The sequence below is a fragment of the Uloborus diversus genome, chromosome 4, assembly GCF_026930045.1.
Source record: "Uloborus diversus isolate 005 chromosome 4, Udiv.v.3.1, whole genome shotgun sequence".
Lineage (NCBI taxonomy): Eukaryota > Metazoa > Arthropoda > Arachnida > Araneae > Uloboridae > Uloborus > Uloborus diversus.
In genome coordinates this window covers 186,436,534-186,453,774 of record NC_072734.1, presented here as the reverse complement: position 1 = coordinate 186,453,774, position 17,241 = coordinate 186,436,534, and the positions used below count along the sequence as shown (strand labels likewise).

At 34.0% G+C, this 17,241-nt stretch overlaps 1 protein-coding gene across 1 annotated transcript; it reads left to right on the top strand.

Annotated features, from left to right (window-relative positions):
- The first annotated feature begins 986 nt into the window (after positions 1–986).
- Positions 987–16,528, top strand: LOC129221159 (NIF3-like protein 1). Its single transcript, XM_054855609.1, has 6 exons — positions 987–1,354; positions 4,997–5,243; positions 9,003–9,141; positions 9,500–9,626; positions 13,918–14,053; positions 16,133–16,528. Exons 1-6 carry the CDS (start codon positions 1,124–1,126, stop codon positions 16,396–16,398), a joined length of 1,146 nt encoding a protein of 381 aa, XP_054711584.1. The 5' UTR covers positions 987–1,123; the 3' UTR covers positions 16,399–16,528.
- Positions 16,529–17,241: the final 713 nt, after the last annotated feature.

Genomic DNA, 17,241 nt, shown 5'->3' with positions numbered 1-17,241 from the left:
GGATAAACAGCAATCCCGTTAAGCTACAATGCGACCTCTATCAAAGGCAGAAACGTGCTGGTACGCATTTCTACTTCTTACACGAGGCATCACAATAATTTTCCACCACGCAGCAGCGTTAAAATTGAATTTGCACGTGATAAATTGGCCGTATAATATCTTCATTTAAACACATTGTAGGTGTCGCTGCGGGCGCCTGCGTTGACTGAATGCGCTGAAAAACTAATCATTTGCATATCACATCATCTTCTTCCTGTCGTTTAAATTTCATGTTCTTATCATGTCGCTTTCTTGGTGTAGCATTTTTAATGGCCAGTAGTGTAGATTCCCAATCAAAACAAAATGGATAGAGGAATTTCTTCATTATTCAAAGAACCAACAAAAATGAGTAACTTTTAGGAGCTTAGTTTTAAATTCAAGGTGCCAGGCAAATTTTCCCTCAGAGTTTATTATTTCATGGGAAAATTCAGGTTAACATGGTTTCTGAGAAAATTAGTGGCAAAAGCATTTTTTTTAGTCACCCAAGATTTGTCAGATCCTGATAAAAACATAAATACTTATGGCGTGTAAAAAAATGAATTATATGGTATAATTTCAATCTTATTATCAAACTTACTCGTAAACATATTTCTCAGAGACCTCCATTTTTACGTTTGAAAAACCCCTCCGCAACACAGCAACGTTATTGGTTGAAAACAAAAATCGTGTAGCATTTAAAGAGCAAGTGTTGACGTCATTGAAACGAACTTTGTTTGTTGCCATGTTATTGTATAAATGTTGTTACAATTATCTTGAAAAGATGAAATTAAAAAAATAATAAACTAAAAGGCTTCTACAACAATTTTGTTTTAATGAGGGGTAGCATTACATGAACCATGGCATCTACTGAGGTCATGCATTAACGCAATTGACGCTTTTTGAGCTGCCTGTGTGATTTTCGGCACTGGCATTTGGCAACGCCGATCCAAACAAACAAAAACAAACAACGAACGGTCTGCCCCATAGCCCATGCTGAATTGCTTTTTTTTTTTAAACCGGTGCTCAAACAAAGAGAAAGAAAGAAAGACAATCCGCATAACGGGTCTCTTTACGTAAACCTAAGTTGCTCTTAACTTGAAACTGCATGTTTAGAATTTTGTATTTGAATGGTTTGGTTTCTAAAACTTTTGCAAATAAGTTACCGACTTCCAAAGGCTTGCTTAGTTGCAGACCTTGTTCAGAAACCTTAACACTCAAGCGCTTTGTGATGGAACTAGCATCAGTTGTAAAAATATTTGAAAGTGTGGTTCCTCCAGACTTAGCGGAGGAATGGGATAATACAGGACTGCTGATTCAGCCATTGGATCGAAAACCAGTAATGTCTTTTTGTTTTCTGCAAATGAATTTTTTGTATCTTTTTTCTCTTTTTCTTGTGCATGCTTGTATCAAAGAAGGCTGTATTTTAAGCGGGAGAAAACCCTTTTTGCCACGCCACTGGTAAGAACCGACCGAAACGATTTTTTACCATCAAAGAGCTGGGAAAAACTACATTATAATAAAATGCACTACCAATATGTAGGTATGCATATATAATAAATATATGTCTTGTTTTAAAATTAAAGGGCCTGTTTTGATTGCAAAAAATGTAAATTATATTCTTTCATCAACATAGAAAGAGTTCACAACAAACTTTTTTGGAGAAAAACATTCTGCAGTGTAAATAAAAATGATGCGACAAAATTATATTTCTGAGAAAACTGGAAAGACTAGTGTTATGTTATAGGTGAAATATAATCGTGTAAATTCATAATGTGAAATTGAAAGTATGACACTACCATCCTGTTTTAACTATTGGAGATCAGGCCTTGATTACACATAAGGTCTTCCCAGGCCTGCGCCTAGGGACGCAAGACGAGAAGGGCGGATATTGTGAAGGGAAAAAACAATGTTTTCGTTGAAAAAAAAAAATAGGAACAAATCTGATATACCCCCCTCTTGGCGACTTTTTCCTGTTGGCGCCAAAAAAGCGTCGCCAAGAAAACTATGTATGACGTCATATGTCATACATCGTTCTTAGCGATGCTTTTTTAGCGCCAACAGGAAAAATTCAAATTATGTCATTAATTATTTAATGAAATTAATGCATTAATTTTTTTCCGTTGTTTCTCCGGGATACGAGCCCTCGGTCTCATAGTACTTTGGTAATGAGACCCCTGCCTCGGTCTCATTACGAAAGTACTATGAGACCTTGGGCTCGCCAGTTATCCCTCCGACTGTTAATATACATCACAGTCGGATATAAGTCACAGATCTCCTCCGTTCAGTATACAATAAAGTCACAGATTTTATGTGAAATTAACACCATTTTTGTGCTACAAAAATGCCAACCAGACCAAAATACAAACTACCAGAAACACACTAAAAACACAATAATTCAAAATATGTTCACTTACCTTTTTTACTTTTCTTTTACTTCCTCACGTGAGGCAGTGCACATATGTTCCACTCTTAGGGAAATTATCCCATTTTTTATTATCATTACTTTACAAAAATATTTAAACATAAAATATATATATAAAAAATCTATTTAGGACTCCGGTACGTCCAAACGTTGGACGACCTGACGAAAAAGAAAAAGAAGATTCATTCAAAAATTTCAATTGATACATTTGGACAACATCACAAACCGAACTCATAATTAAAATAGAAAATTCAACTAAATTAACATTAAAAAACAACAAGAAAAAGAATACTCTAAAATAAAGTTTGAATTGAAACTTTATTTTAGAGTATTCAACTTAAAATCTCCCTAAGAGCGAAACATATGAACACCTACCTCCTACCACACATACACGTGCAAAAAGACAAACTTCGAGAAACTACTTTCCAGCGTTCAAGTTGCAAAACCAGGGTTGCCAAGTTATCGCCTTATTGGCGATTTTCGTATCGAGCGAAAAATTAAAATCTCGCCAAGAGGGGGGCATATCAGAGGAGAGCCAAAAAATACAGTAGGCCAGTTCACAGAGAAGAAAAACCAACTAAATTGGATTGCACCATGCCAGCTCAGCAGAAAAATGGGAGGGGGGGGGGGATGACCACCCCTTTTCAGGTCAAAGCAGATGATTTACATTATTTTAAGTTTAAACATTCATTTTAGAAAAACAAAGTTTGCCAAAATAAATGATTTTTGAAACAGTTCAGTTAAGCAATCAGTTTTTTGTGATACAGAGAGGAGAAAATACATTGGTATTGTATTTTATTAGCACATTTTAGGAAAAGTTCAAATTTAATATCCTCAGGTACATAGGCTGATTTATGGGGGTTGACCACACCCCCAACATTTTTGGTTGGATTTTCAAAGAAAGTTTAAATGAAATATAATTTATCAGGAGAAAATATATATTTCTTCTCAGGAATTTTGTAAAATTACTTATATTTTTCGACAATGCAAGTTAATTTACTTGAAAGCAAACCCAAAAATACAATAGGCAGCTTACTGTGTGATCCGGCCACCACACATCGCCAGTGCGAAAGAAAGTGTGCTACACAAATTAAAAAGAAGTTTTTCTCCATTTAAAAAAGAAAGATAAGAAATTTTTACATAAAAAAAAACATTCCTTTAATTTTTTTTCAGTGCTGCATTATATAATGGTTTTATTCTCTGTAACTGGGTATGTATTGGTATAACATTACAATTTTATTTTACTTTGAAACAAGCATGGCTTATGAAGTCAAAGAATATATGACTATTATAATATACTTTTCCTCAAAATCAATATAAAGTCCTTACACATCATTCAAGTTAACAGTGCGATAACATCATTCAAGTTAACAGTGCGATAAAATCACTCTGAAATCAACTAAAAAGGAACATTTCTACTGTAAATTTTTCTGAAGGAAGAACCTCTCCCCCCCCCCCCAGGGTTATCATCGAGTTCTGCTGCTGAAAATAGTTGCTTTAGTTGTCTTTAATATGAAAAATAGTATCCAAAATCATTACCAGATGCAAAAAATAGTTTCTAAAATAGTCTCCCATTTTTTTAAAAAATAGCATTTGATTTGAAGTGGGATAGATCTACGTGGGGCAAATTTTCTCTAGAAACAACCTTTGAAAAGGAAGACTTTAAAAACCATTTTTCAAACTTTAGCCCAATCCTAAATAAACACTAGAGAAACCAGTATTGACACATTCAAGTATAATTTATCATTGTCTGATTGTTAATTAAAGACAGCAGTAAAAGACTGACCATATAAAAAGAGCTCGAAGAGCTGCATTCGTGATTAGAAAAACATTTAAAAATTGAACGTTTAGTGCGAATGCAAGAAATTAAAAACCAAAAAAAGAAGAGTAGAAACAAACTTTTTTCAGAAAATTGCATTTGCAAAAACTAATCCTTTAGAAAAATCACTCACAAACACAATACCTTTACAAAAATCGCAATCGTAAAAACAAAACTTTTTTTTTTTTTCAAAAATATAAACATCACATTTCTGGTCATGAATGTTTTTCATTTCATTTTGCCGTTTTTAAAACGATCGTTTTTAAAAATTAAACATGGTAAAACTTTTCGTTTTTTACCCCTGGCAACTGGGGTAAACAACTTGAAAGTGATTTTTCATTTCTTTTTTTTACAATTTTTTTCTTCTAGAGAAAAAATTAAAAAAAAAAAAAAAACTAGCTATTTTACATATTTTAGTTACACTAACTAAAATAGTCGCCGTTTTCAACAATTGATTGCAGAATAGTCGCTTTCGCCCATATTTTGACTTCACTTTTGCCGTCAAAATAGTTGCTTAAGTCGCCATTGGCAGCGCTGTATCCCCCCCCCAAATCCCCTGTATTGTTTCACCCCTGGAATTCGCAGCCTAAATCCGCCTATGCTCAGGTATTTGATCTTCTAAAATCTGCTTTTACTACAGCTTTAGTTTTAAAGCATATCTGCTGTGTAAACCATAACCTTTTGAGTTATTTTTTGCAGAGTTTAATACTATTTTAATCATTTCTTTTCATTTTCAGATATCTACAATATTATTTACTAACGATTTGACTGAAAGTGTAATGATGGAAGCATTGTCATCAGATGCTAATCTTATAATATCATATCATCCTCCAATTTTTGCTCCTATTAAATCATTAGGATTGTCTAATTGGAAGGATCGCATTGTTATGGAATGTGTTAAAAACTCTATTGCAGTTTATTCTCCTCATACAGCTTGTGATGCAGTTAAGAATGGTGTTAATGACTGGTTAATAAACTGTTTTGGTAAGTCACCTCCCTTTTAAATCAGGGCATATTTGAATGGTTTTTTTTTTTTTTTTTTTTTTTGGGCAATTGCCCACACAGTCAAATAAAATTGGCCCCCACAGTCGAATAAAATTGCCCACCTACATTTTCCTAAATTTTCCCATCGATTATGTGTTTCCATCTGTTTTTTATTTTTCTGTAAAAAATGGAAGCGTGACCCCTAACCATTCCCACAAGCAAAAAATTTTTAAATAAATAAAACTATTAAACAATGATGTCTCTTACTCCAAAACTCATAGATGGCAGCACGTAACACATAAACAGAGTTTTGTGAATTGACGTCACGTAATCTTCCATAGCCATTTTTTTAGGTGAAAACAGCCCCATGTGTCCTGTACAAAGCTTGTAATGCATGGTCATTTGAAGCATTCGTTTTGACGCTCTCTATCATATTCTGTGTTTCAGTTGCATTCGATCGAGTATGAAAGTATGAGTGCTAAAAGAAAATCACAGCAGCAAATTTCTATTAAAGATGCATTTTTTGGTGAACCTAAGAAAAAGAAACTAGATTCAAATCGTTCTAATGAAGAGCAAGCGTGATAGAAAAACTTTGAATTCGAATGAAAACTGGTTATTAATATTTGAGCATCTATATTTTTGAAAAGTAACATAATTTGTCTGTTGTTCTATTTTTGCCATATAATGCGTTTAATACTTTCATTAGACTTTAAATTTTAGATGAAACTTAAAAAATTCAAAAACTCAGTGACTGAACTATTTTAAATGCTGAGTCACAGCATTTATGTTCTTTACACTCTTTTCCTATCGAACAAAATGACCATTAGCAATAATTTCCCTTCGGAGGAAGTTGGAGTTGCCCACACAGTCATATTTCCTTAAAATATGCCCTGCCTTAAATGATACTTACTTTTCCCCCTTTGTTAATAATTTGATTAGAGATATTTATTGCATTATTTTCTTAATTATTGACTGAATCAATGTGTTTAAAAAAAATGTTGAAAAGCTAATTTGACTAGTTCATTCAGTTTCATACTCGGAGAGTGAGCTTTCAGGGTTATAGTTTTGGCTGGACAAAACTAATTTTTGCTGTGCCGTTGGTAAAAACTGGTCAAAACTAGCCAAAGCTAGGTTTTACCACCTAAGAAATGGCCAAAACTATTGTATAAAAGCACAATGTGTGATGTAATTTAAATGAATATTTTTGCACATTTTAGTGCATAAATAAAGAAAATAGAATGCTTATTTATCATAATTAAAGTAATTTTTGGAACTGATTTAGTGATTCAAATTCTACTTTTCTCAACATTAAAAATTGTTTAAACCATACCTAAATAATGCAGATGCATGCCGTGCGTGGATACATTTGCTGTAAATATATAGGGGAATGTGGGGCAAAGTGAAATGGTTAAGACCACTTACTTTTTCAAAATGAACAAAGAGAATATTTGTTCTGGAAATTACTGTCATTGAAACATTATTTTTTCTTTCTGATAGTAAATTTTTACTTCCAAAAAAAGGTGGAAGTTTTTCACTTTTTTCTTCATGGGGCAAAGTGAAAAATGAAATATTTTGTCTTCAATCATTAAAGATATTTTTGACAAAGTAAATAGGTAAATAAAAGAATTACAGGTACTGCTATTTTAATAAAGTCAAGTACCTGTTTAAAGTGTAAGCTATGACGAGAATAAAGATTATTCTTTTTGTCATTTAATTACCAAAATTGAGATATATATACATAGGCTTTCCAGATGTTCCAGTTTGACCGGGACAGTCCCAGATTTTAGACAAAATCCAGGTGTCATGGCCGGTTTACTCCAGGTCACGGAAAAAGATAAATTTGATTAGATCATCAAAAAAGTCTAAAAATAATTAAGTGTGAAGGATTATTTTGGATAATTACTTTGTCATTTGAAAGGGTCTACAAGGTCACTCTTTTGTCCAAAAATTAACCAGTAAAAGTTTGTCTTGACATTAATATGCAAATATACAAATATTCTAAAATTCTTGCCGAGACCCACATTCATGCTTTTCCCTCTAATCAATTTTTTTTCCATATGGGCTCAGCCACGGCAGATAGTGAATCTTACGACAAGCTTTGTATAGAAAACTTGTAATGTGATCAGACTTTGTTTTGCATTGTAAATTACATGACCTCAAACAAATCCATATAACACATTAATTCAAAATCATAATTAATGAAAATCAGTTACAAAACTTTGATATTACAGATTTTTTGATGTAATTTTAAAATTAAATTTTCTTTCCCAGTTTGAATACATCTGAGTTTTATTTAGTATCTGTAGACATATATATGAAACATTTTTCAATAATTAATCTCAAATATTATTAGTTTACATTTATTATGAAATTATACTGAGTTACATAGCATGCATGAATTCATCTACCTCCAAAGAAGGGGGGTAATGTCCTATTTAAGGGACAAGTTGTCTGGTCCCCTTAGTGTCCCTTATTGAGAGGTTCTACTGTATGTCCATAATAAATATAGTAATTTCTGTCATAAATTTTGCAAACAATATCCATAAAAACAACACGGTTTTAAAGCTTGAAATATCTATTATTTAAAAAAAGTGAAAACAATATTTGAGTAAATGGCAGGAATATTGGCAATTGTTTAAATTTTGCTTTTTTCTGGGTTACGTCTGTGACAGGCAGTGTTTATTTTTTTGTAATCAAGGAATCTGTACCCAAATTTAAGATAGCATAAATCAGATCAAATTATACGACAGAGAAAAAAAATTGCTTTTGTGAGACCAAATTGAAATTATGTGCGTTTAAAGGCTGATTGGTATGTCGATAATGGTAGAATTGCCAAGAACCTAAAGTGTTTATAAAAAAATATTCATAATGGTTTATTGTTAAAGTAGTTTAATTTTTATTTGATGTTTTTGTACAATATATATATATATATATATATATATGTATGTATGTATGTATATTTATTTATTTATTTATTTGGTTCGAAAAAAAAAAATAATGTAGAACATTGAAAGACAAAAGGCTACAAATAATTCTCATCTACACTGCATTTGTTGATTGGTACTTCGTAAAGAAAAAGTTTCTTTTTTGGATATTGTTTTTTTTTCTTTGAGCAATCACGATTGCTTATTGTTCTCATTTGACCGTTTTTGGTGTCCGTGCCTTTTTCAACTTGGACCAGAAGCCTTTGCAGCACCACCGCCCACCGTCCTCTGCTGGCGGCTGCTCCGGTTTTGAGCTACCCGCTTCTCCTGGTCGGAGACGTCCATGTCCTACATACACGCACGTTCACACACATACACTCACACACGCCTACGTGCATACACACAGCCCTACGCACACACACAACTATGCACACATAGGAGGAGAGGCAGGCTTGGGGGGGACAGGAGCCGTTTCTAGAAACAGTAACTCCAATGAGTAGGGTCCTGTCTCAGTTCGTGATTGCGAAAAACATAATTTGAATTCAAAATTTCAAAATTCAAATTAATTTTCTTTTTCTTTTTTTTTTTTTGAGTTTCAAATATGATTTAAATCTACTTTGCCTGAAAACTACTCAGCAGCTCTAAGTAATTATTCATATATAAAATGTCTTGCTGTGTTTGAAAAAAGAAATAAGATTTACTTCTTCCAATTTTAACCTCTTATCAGTTCTAGGTAACCTTTAAAACATTTTGTTGAATTCACAATTTACAAAAACATGACAAAATGTTTTTAAAACTTAAAATTTTTGTAAAAAAATAAATTGAATATTTCCAGATTTATCAGATTCTCAACCTATTAAGCAAAGCAGTTCTGAAGTCCAGCCAAAATATTCACATATGATAGAATTCTCTTCACCAGTTTCTACAAAAATTTATGAAGAGTTAAGTAATTTATCAAAGGTTGTCATAACCTGGTAAGTCACATTAAATTCTTAAAAAGCACTTATTTTTGCAAGGCTTTAATTTTTGAGATCTTCTTTGTAATTGCAAAAAATGTAAACCTTGCAAAATGTTTCAACTTTATATATATATATATATATATATATATATATATATATATATATATATATATATATATATATATATATATATAATTAAATTTTGGTTCAGTTCATATAAAAATTCATAAAATTTTTAGATCACAAATGGACCAATAGCTTTATTTTCTCGAAAATTACGAGACATAAAAATAAGTGCTTTATTTACAGTATGTTTTCTTGTTTAATTTACCTATTTTTCTTTTTATTAATAGTCAAACTTGTTTTGTGTCAGTTCCAGATTAAGTGACAACGTTGAACATGTTGAAATTTTAAGTGACGAAAATTCTATGAAGGATGTTGTAAACGTTCTACGGAACAAAAAGCCACCACCTTCTATTACTATCACCGAATCTGTTTCAGTAAGTTTCGGAAATTTTATAATGTCACTGAAAAGGATTTCAAAAAGAATGGTTGTATTATTTTATTTTGCCATGGCTTTATTATTAACTACTCTATTTAAAACAACTGTTTTTCAATCATCAGCAGGTTTTTTTAGTCTCAATTGGGTAAAAAATTTTTTGAAAAGTGCTTCAAGCTTAAAAAAAAAAATTGTCAATGGGGGCACAATGTGGGAAATTAATTTTCGAGCAATGGTGACTTGTACAAAACTGGGACAAAAAATTCACGGGTATCAAATTGCAAGGCTCAATTGACTTTTTATATTGAAGATGAAAGCCCTTTTCCAGCAAGGGGCCAAAACATAGCCAAGCATGCAGTCTCTACTTGCAGAACATTCAGCAAGACAATCAAGCAGTTCAAGTTCCAGTACGAGACCACACCTCTTTTAAACGGTTAATTTCATTCTATCCAGCATTTTAAAGGATTTTTTTCTCTAAATTAGTAATTGACTGTTGGGTACTATTACATTGAGGGTTGAACACCTTGAAAGAGTAGTACTGTTGCTTGGCATTTTGTTCCCAAATGAATTTCCCAGGTCATGCCCTCACCTTGTAAGTTTATTTAGTGTAAAAATGGCTTTGTATCTTTTGGTTATACCTGAATTTTCTTATTTTTTCATAATACATCCACTTGTGTTCAGATAATAGCTTCATAGTAGAACTATAAAATGAGAGCAAAGGTACAGTGAAATTTGCTTCTCATAACCAAGAGATTATAAAAAACATGTTTCTGAAAAAATCATAAAAATTCATACATACTTGCTTTGCTACTTAAAATTTTTTTTATTGGTTTATTATTTTTTTAGGATTACTCGATGATAAAAAATCATCATTTTCTCCCTTGACTTTTAAAAAAATTTAAAGTTTTTTGACACATCAAAAGCCAAGGAGTGTTGAGAGTGGTTCAGCTTGAAATTCTTTTCATGTATAATTATTGTGGTTCTTTTCATTGTTTTTTCTTCTGTTTTATCTTCAATTTGAGCTCAATATCCACGGAAGTATGTATTTTGGAAGTGATAACATCGACCTCAAGAACCACACTGATGAAATAAGTTAAGAGAATTTACATATATTATCAAATTGGATAGAATGAACTGAACAGAAGGAAAAACTACTGCTTTGGATAAAAATGCAAATATTTTACTGCAAATACCTAAAGTACACGTGTGTAGGGGGAGCCAGCTCAAAAAGGCTTTATGAGCGTATGGAGGGTAAAAAGAATTTTGTTCATTAGCACACCTCGGCAAATTTCTTGGTGTTATCTTGCAGCAATAGGTGGAATTCACATCGGAACAGTAAAATGAATAACCACCAAAGTTTAGATGGAATGAGGAGGCAAATTGTGGGGAGGCTAGAGATAGGCCGATCGCAAGTTCGATATGCAGGGAGTTTAATTTAACGCACTGGGTCGTGTGTAACCAATGGAAACAGTTGCCAGAATTCAAAAGAGAGAAAGCTTGGGCAAGGTCGTCCAAAAGCTATGACGGCCAGAGAAGATCGCCATTTGTCCATTTTAACGAGGTGTTATAGAGGGGCTGCAGCTTCTCTGCTCTCTGGACCTGGATGCAGCCACAGGAACCCGTGTAACAAGGGTGACTGTTTCCAAAAGACTGAATGAGAGAGGATTGTTTGCTAGACGACCGGCTGTTTACGTTTACGAACAGGAGAGCCCGATTAGTAATCTGCAGTCAGCATAGTAGTTAAAGTACCGAGCAATGAGCAATTCGTACTTTCATATGGAAGCCAGGGACCTGCTACCTGCCCTTCAATGTCCATGAAATCGACAATTATGGCATTAGCAGCGTAATGGTCTATCCCGGCATCATGTTGGATGGCCATGCACCTCTCCACGTCTTTGGCAGGTGTGAGGTATAGGGACGAGGTCTTGGAGCCCTTTGTCCGCGTTTACCGGAGAGTGCAGTGGGCGTCAAATTCAGCTTAATGCACAATAAAGCGAGGCCACATAGAGCTCTTCTGGTCAACTAATTTCTCGAGAGTGAGTACAAGGTGCATTCTGAAAGTAATGCAATTGAATTTCCAGGGCCGCTTTTATTGGTGCGAGTGGAATCAAACTATTTGGGTTAGGTGGGGAGGACTGTAAGGGTTTTCCTGAAAACCAGTCTCAGTGTTCTCCAAGCTGGGGAAGTGGCCGGACGTCAGTTAATATTAACCTCTGCTCGCCGACAGTATCACGGAAAAAATGGTATGCCATTAAGTTTTGTTACTAAACCAACAAAATCTCTTGAGGACAAAATGATTCGTGAATCTTACGGGGAATTTTTTCTGTCCTGCTCACAAGTTTCAAGGTGGTTAAAGACCTTTAAAGAGGGACGAGAAGAGGTTCAAGACGAAAAACACTCTGGGCGACCGTCAACCAGCAAAACCAACAATGTGATTCGTGTTCTTCAATTGTTGGACTTGGACCGCCAATTGACTATCAAGATAGTTGCTAATGAACTGTACATGTCGTCTACTGCTGTGTTTGGCATTGTTACTCAAGATTTAGCGATGAGAACAGTGTGCAACATGTTTATGCGGAAGCACCTTGCCACAACATGCTGCAATTCCCCGAGCTCCTGGCTAAATACCAGGTGAAAACGATGTCCCGACTCCCCTATAGTAGTGACGCCGCCCCAGCAGACTTCTTTTTGTTCCCTCGGATTAAGAAAGACCTGAAAGGAACCCGTTTTTCATCCATAGAAGAGATCCAATCAGCCGTGACAAAGACCTTGGGAGAGGTCCCCAAAAATGCCTTTCAGGGCACTTACCAGTCATGGCAGAAATGCTGGAAAAAATGTAGAGGCCCAAGGATATTACTTTGAAGATTTTTAAGTGTTTGTGAAAATCTGTTCAATAAATTTCTTTTTAAAAAAAATAATTGCATTACTTTTGGAATAGACCCTGTATATTCGTCAGATGGATTCCAGACCTCATCCCTATGGAGCAAGTCTAGAACGCTCTAGGGAGGGCATTTGCAATTTGCATTCCCCCTCTGAGAACCATCCAGTTACTGAAAACAGCCTTACTGAATGAGTGGGACCAATTGCCACTGGTACTGATAACCTGCCTTGTTTCGAGTATGAAATGCCGCTGCGAGGCTTGTACTGTAAGAGGGGACAATGTCCCCTATTAAACAATTTCTTTTATGTGGTCTGCAACTGTTGTTTCAGACCTTCAGACTCCCATGAGGGATATGCACGAACATGGGTGTGTATTGAAACTGTTGAATGTTTATTTTGTTTGTATTTTATCAACCTATGTTCGCACCAAATTTCATTAAAATCTGTCCTGTAGTTCTGGGGATCATAGGTCAATTACGAAAATTCTCTTAATTTCTTCTACCAGTGTATATAATTTTCAAATGTTTCTCTACCCCACAAAATAAAAGAAGGATCGTCATTACTTGTTTTCAGGATTTATGACTCATCATGCATGCACTTTCAGTTGACTTTGAAATATTGAAGTAGTTTTTCCTAGAAAAAATAAGCTTAATTGAAAGTGGGTAGAAATTTTATGGCACACAAAAATATTGCTTGCTTTAAGGGAAGTTTGCTTGCTATAAGCAAGTCATACTCCCAAAGACTTCACATTGTACCAATCAAGTATTTCTGATTTCCTCATTAAATATGGTCCTGTCATAAGCAGGTTTGTCTGCATTAAACTGCTTTGGTCTCCAGCTTGGTTATTGTAATTCTGAACTGATGATTGCTGATAAGCATGAAACTGCAATACCCGTATGCTATAAGTATAAGCAAGCTATATTCAGTAAGTTACCACCCTATAGCCAGGGATAAAGCAGAAATACATGAAATGCACCGCCAGCTCAGTCAATTCCAGCCGAGGACTGCAGTTTCGTGCTTATTAGCATTATCAGCCCGGCATAGGAAGTGACTGAGCTGGAGGTGGAAAACCTCTTAAGGAAGCCAAGAGCGCCAAACAACCAAGAGTGTAAGGAAGCCAAGTGTGTTAGGCATTCTTGACTTCCTTAAGAGGTTTTCCACATTCAGCTCAGTCACTTTCCAATGCCGGGCTGATGAGTGCTAATAAGCACGAAACTGCAGTCCTCGGCTGGAATTGACTGAGCTGGTGGCGTATTTCAGGTATAAGCAAGCTGTTACATATACATGCTTGTTATACTGATGATTCCTGATTTATTTGAACTTTTCTTTTTACTTAAGTTTTTTTTAACTTCTTAGTGCAGAATATGTTGTTAATATTTAGTTTATTGGAATTTTCTTTTCATATATTTTAGATGCGTCCATTGTGTGGAATGGGCAGAATTGGAAAGTTACTGAGTCCTACAAAATTGAGGGATTGCATAGAAATAGTAAAAAAACATCTGAAACTAAGTCGCATTCGGTTTGCTATTGCAAACAATCATTGTTTAGGTAAGACAAAGGTTATATGAGGTAGTGAGAAGCAAAGGGATGCAAGTGGCAAAATTAAAAATTTTGAGGTAACCAGTACACATGATAAGTGAACTTCTCCTCTGTCTTCGGGCAAGAGATTGTACTAGTAGCCCTGGTAAGTGCTGCTGTATAGCATGATTTAGAAAAAAATTTCAATGAAAGCCTGCCTAGGATCTGATCTTTTAACGCATTTTACTCGAAACTTAAAATAGTCTACTTGCATCCCTTTGCTTCTCACTACCACATATATATTTTTTAATTTTTAAAGCTTTAAATTGTGTCTTTAAACAAGTCCTATTTAAAAATATAGAACTAAATAAAAGTTTTTTCAACAATGGAGCTTTTCAAAAAGTGAGTTCATTTCCTTAAATCCTTTATGCTATCAGACTTCGTGAAGATAAATTCTAAGCCTATCCCCCCCCCCCTTCCTATTTGAGAAAGCATATTATTAAGGATTTGTTTTCAATATTAGAAGTGGTAGGACAAAAAGAGATATTTTGGTTTTTGGACCCATGAATTAATGAAAATTTATTTTTCTTCTAATATAATAAATTAATTTTCATTATCTGAAATGCTTACAATCACTTTAACGCACAATCCAAGCACAATAATAAAAGTTCTTATCATAGAGTAACTACAATTGTCCATCAAAGCCCCTACTTCTCCTAAGAAAAAAAGGGGGGGGGGGGTGTATTTAAACATATATACAGTAGGCGCCACTTAATGTGATCACTTTTGGACAGATATAGTTTGATAACAATAACCAAAAAGAATCCAAGAGACACAAAATGATGATTTTTTCAAATAAGAAACATTTATCTTTACAACTGCAAATTAAAATTACAATGGTTCAACTAAATGTAGTTTTAAATTATGAATTAGCACAATGAAATAGCTCTTTTTCCCCCATCAATTAAACCATCCGTCCGATAGTATGACATTTTCTTTGCCCATTTCAAAAGCAATATCTTCTGCTTTTTGCAGCATTAATGGACCGTTTACACGCACCCTTTTTCCTGACATTTGTAAACCACAATTTCAAAGCAGTTGCAACTTCACCATCTTTTGCTGCAGTTTTGCTTGTTGTTTAAGTTTTCATTTACTGTCTGATCTCGAAAGCCGCAACTAGCACGGTTGAACGGTTCTATTTTAAAAAGGGGCGAGAGCTTGATGAAGATAATGCACCAAAAAAAAAAAAACTTCACATTCGTTATCTCTCTTCACAATATCTCCCCTATTTTGATAAAATCAGAAGCGACCTGACGCATGCGCAAATTTGAGGAAGGTTGTGGTTTAAAATATCAAACAGTATCTTCACTTTGTTTTCAATATCCTTTTCTTTGGAACTTATGAAGTAATGGATGAGAAATTTTTATTTGTTCTCCAGCATTTCTTCGACTCATCACGAATAAATTGTCAAAGCGTTTTAAAATGTCATTTTTTTTTTTACTTGACAGTTAAATCATTGCGCTTTTTCTCCATTGCTAAAATGTTGGAGCATTTAGAGTGAAGTTTTAGTGTATCTGAGCAGGGAGAAAAATTCTTCTGCTTCACTTATAAGAAGAGAACTTGTTTACCCGAAAGCTGCTTGTCAGGATTTGCGTTTGTATTTCTTTTGATACAGGAACAAAAGAGAAAAAAAATGAAAGTTTATAAAAAAGTGATAACAATAAACGAAGGCACTAATTTCAATATCCAACTTTTTTAACACATGCTAATATTCAAGTGTTTCGGGACTTCATTATTCTGATCACATTAAGCGAATGATAACATTTAACCAGGGCCGGATTTGGAAGTGTGGAGGCCCCTAATCAGGGTTCGAAAAATCATCATATTTTGATATATATGTATATATCCCACATTTTTGACCCGTGAAAGTTAGGATATTTTGTAAAAATTTTACTGTGGGGACTTTGTTGTGGAGGCCCCGGGGCAGTAGCCCCGCCTGCCCTCCCCTAAATCCGGCCCTGCATTTAACTGTGATCACATTAAGCGGCGCCTACTGTATTTTGAATTCCTGACTGAAAAAATGAATAAAGATGTTTTTTTCTTTTGTAGATACAGAAATATCAACTGTGGCAGTATCTGCTGGTTCTGGATCTAGCATTTTAAAAGGAGTGGTTGCAGATTTGTATATAACTGGAGAAATGTCTCATCATGATCTTTTAGATGCTAATCATAAGAATGTTAGTGTCATTCTATCAGAGCATAGTAATAGTGAAAGAGGCTATTTACAGGAGTTGATAGCTGTTTTGAAACCCAAGTTAAGAGGAATTAATCTCATTACATCTTCTGTTGATAAAGATCCTATTTTGATCGTATAGTTTTGATAATAAATGTAAAAATTATGGTCATAAAGTTACTTTTTTCATTGATAAAATTGATTGCAAGAATTTATTAAACTTTGTCTATGCATTATGTTTTTCAGTTTTTTAAATGAATTTTTGTATTCAAAAAATAAAGCAAGTTTTCTTACTCAGTCTTATTTGAAAGTTCTTTTTTTGCTTAAAATCTGTGTGTAAGCATAGATTTTGTGAATAGAAAAATTAATGAAAGAGAAAGAAAAATCTTTTCTGAAATTTTATACAGTGAGGGGAGGGGGGACGTATTTTATTGGCTACAATAGTGTTTATATCAATGTTCTGCATTTTTTGAAGAAAAAAAATCTACAATCATATACAGTAAAGCACCGTTTATAGGTTTTTGAATGGACTGTATGAAAAAAACAAATATTAGGTATAGGTTAATGTGTTTTAGACTCTGCAGGGAGCAATTTAAAAAACGTATAAATGAGAAACGTATAAATGGTGCTTCACTCTATAAGTGTAGATGTTTCTTCCTCCAGCACACTTAATAAAGTGCTCCCTACTGTTCTCTTTTTACCCTTGTAGAGTTTATTCTTTTTAGTTGTCACTAGTAAGATGGACTGAGTTAAGCCTTTCATGTTTTTGCATTTAGCATTCTTTAATTTATGGCACATGCTCGTATGTTTTGTTTTTGAAAATTAAAAAGAAAAAGAGAATTCTTGAGTTAAAAAATAAAATGGTGCTTGTGTGATGGGGGGGGGGGGGGTGCTTTGAGGATAATAAATAAAAACTTACAACAACCCTTAAAGTCCCTTTAAATTTTAGCTGTAACTTTTATCCATTTATATATTTTTCTGAAAA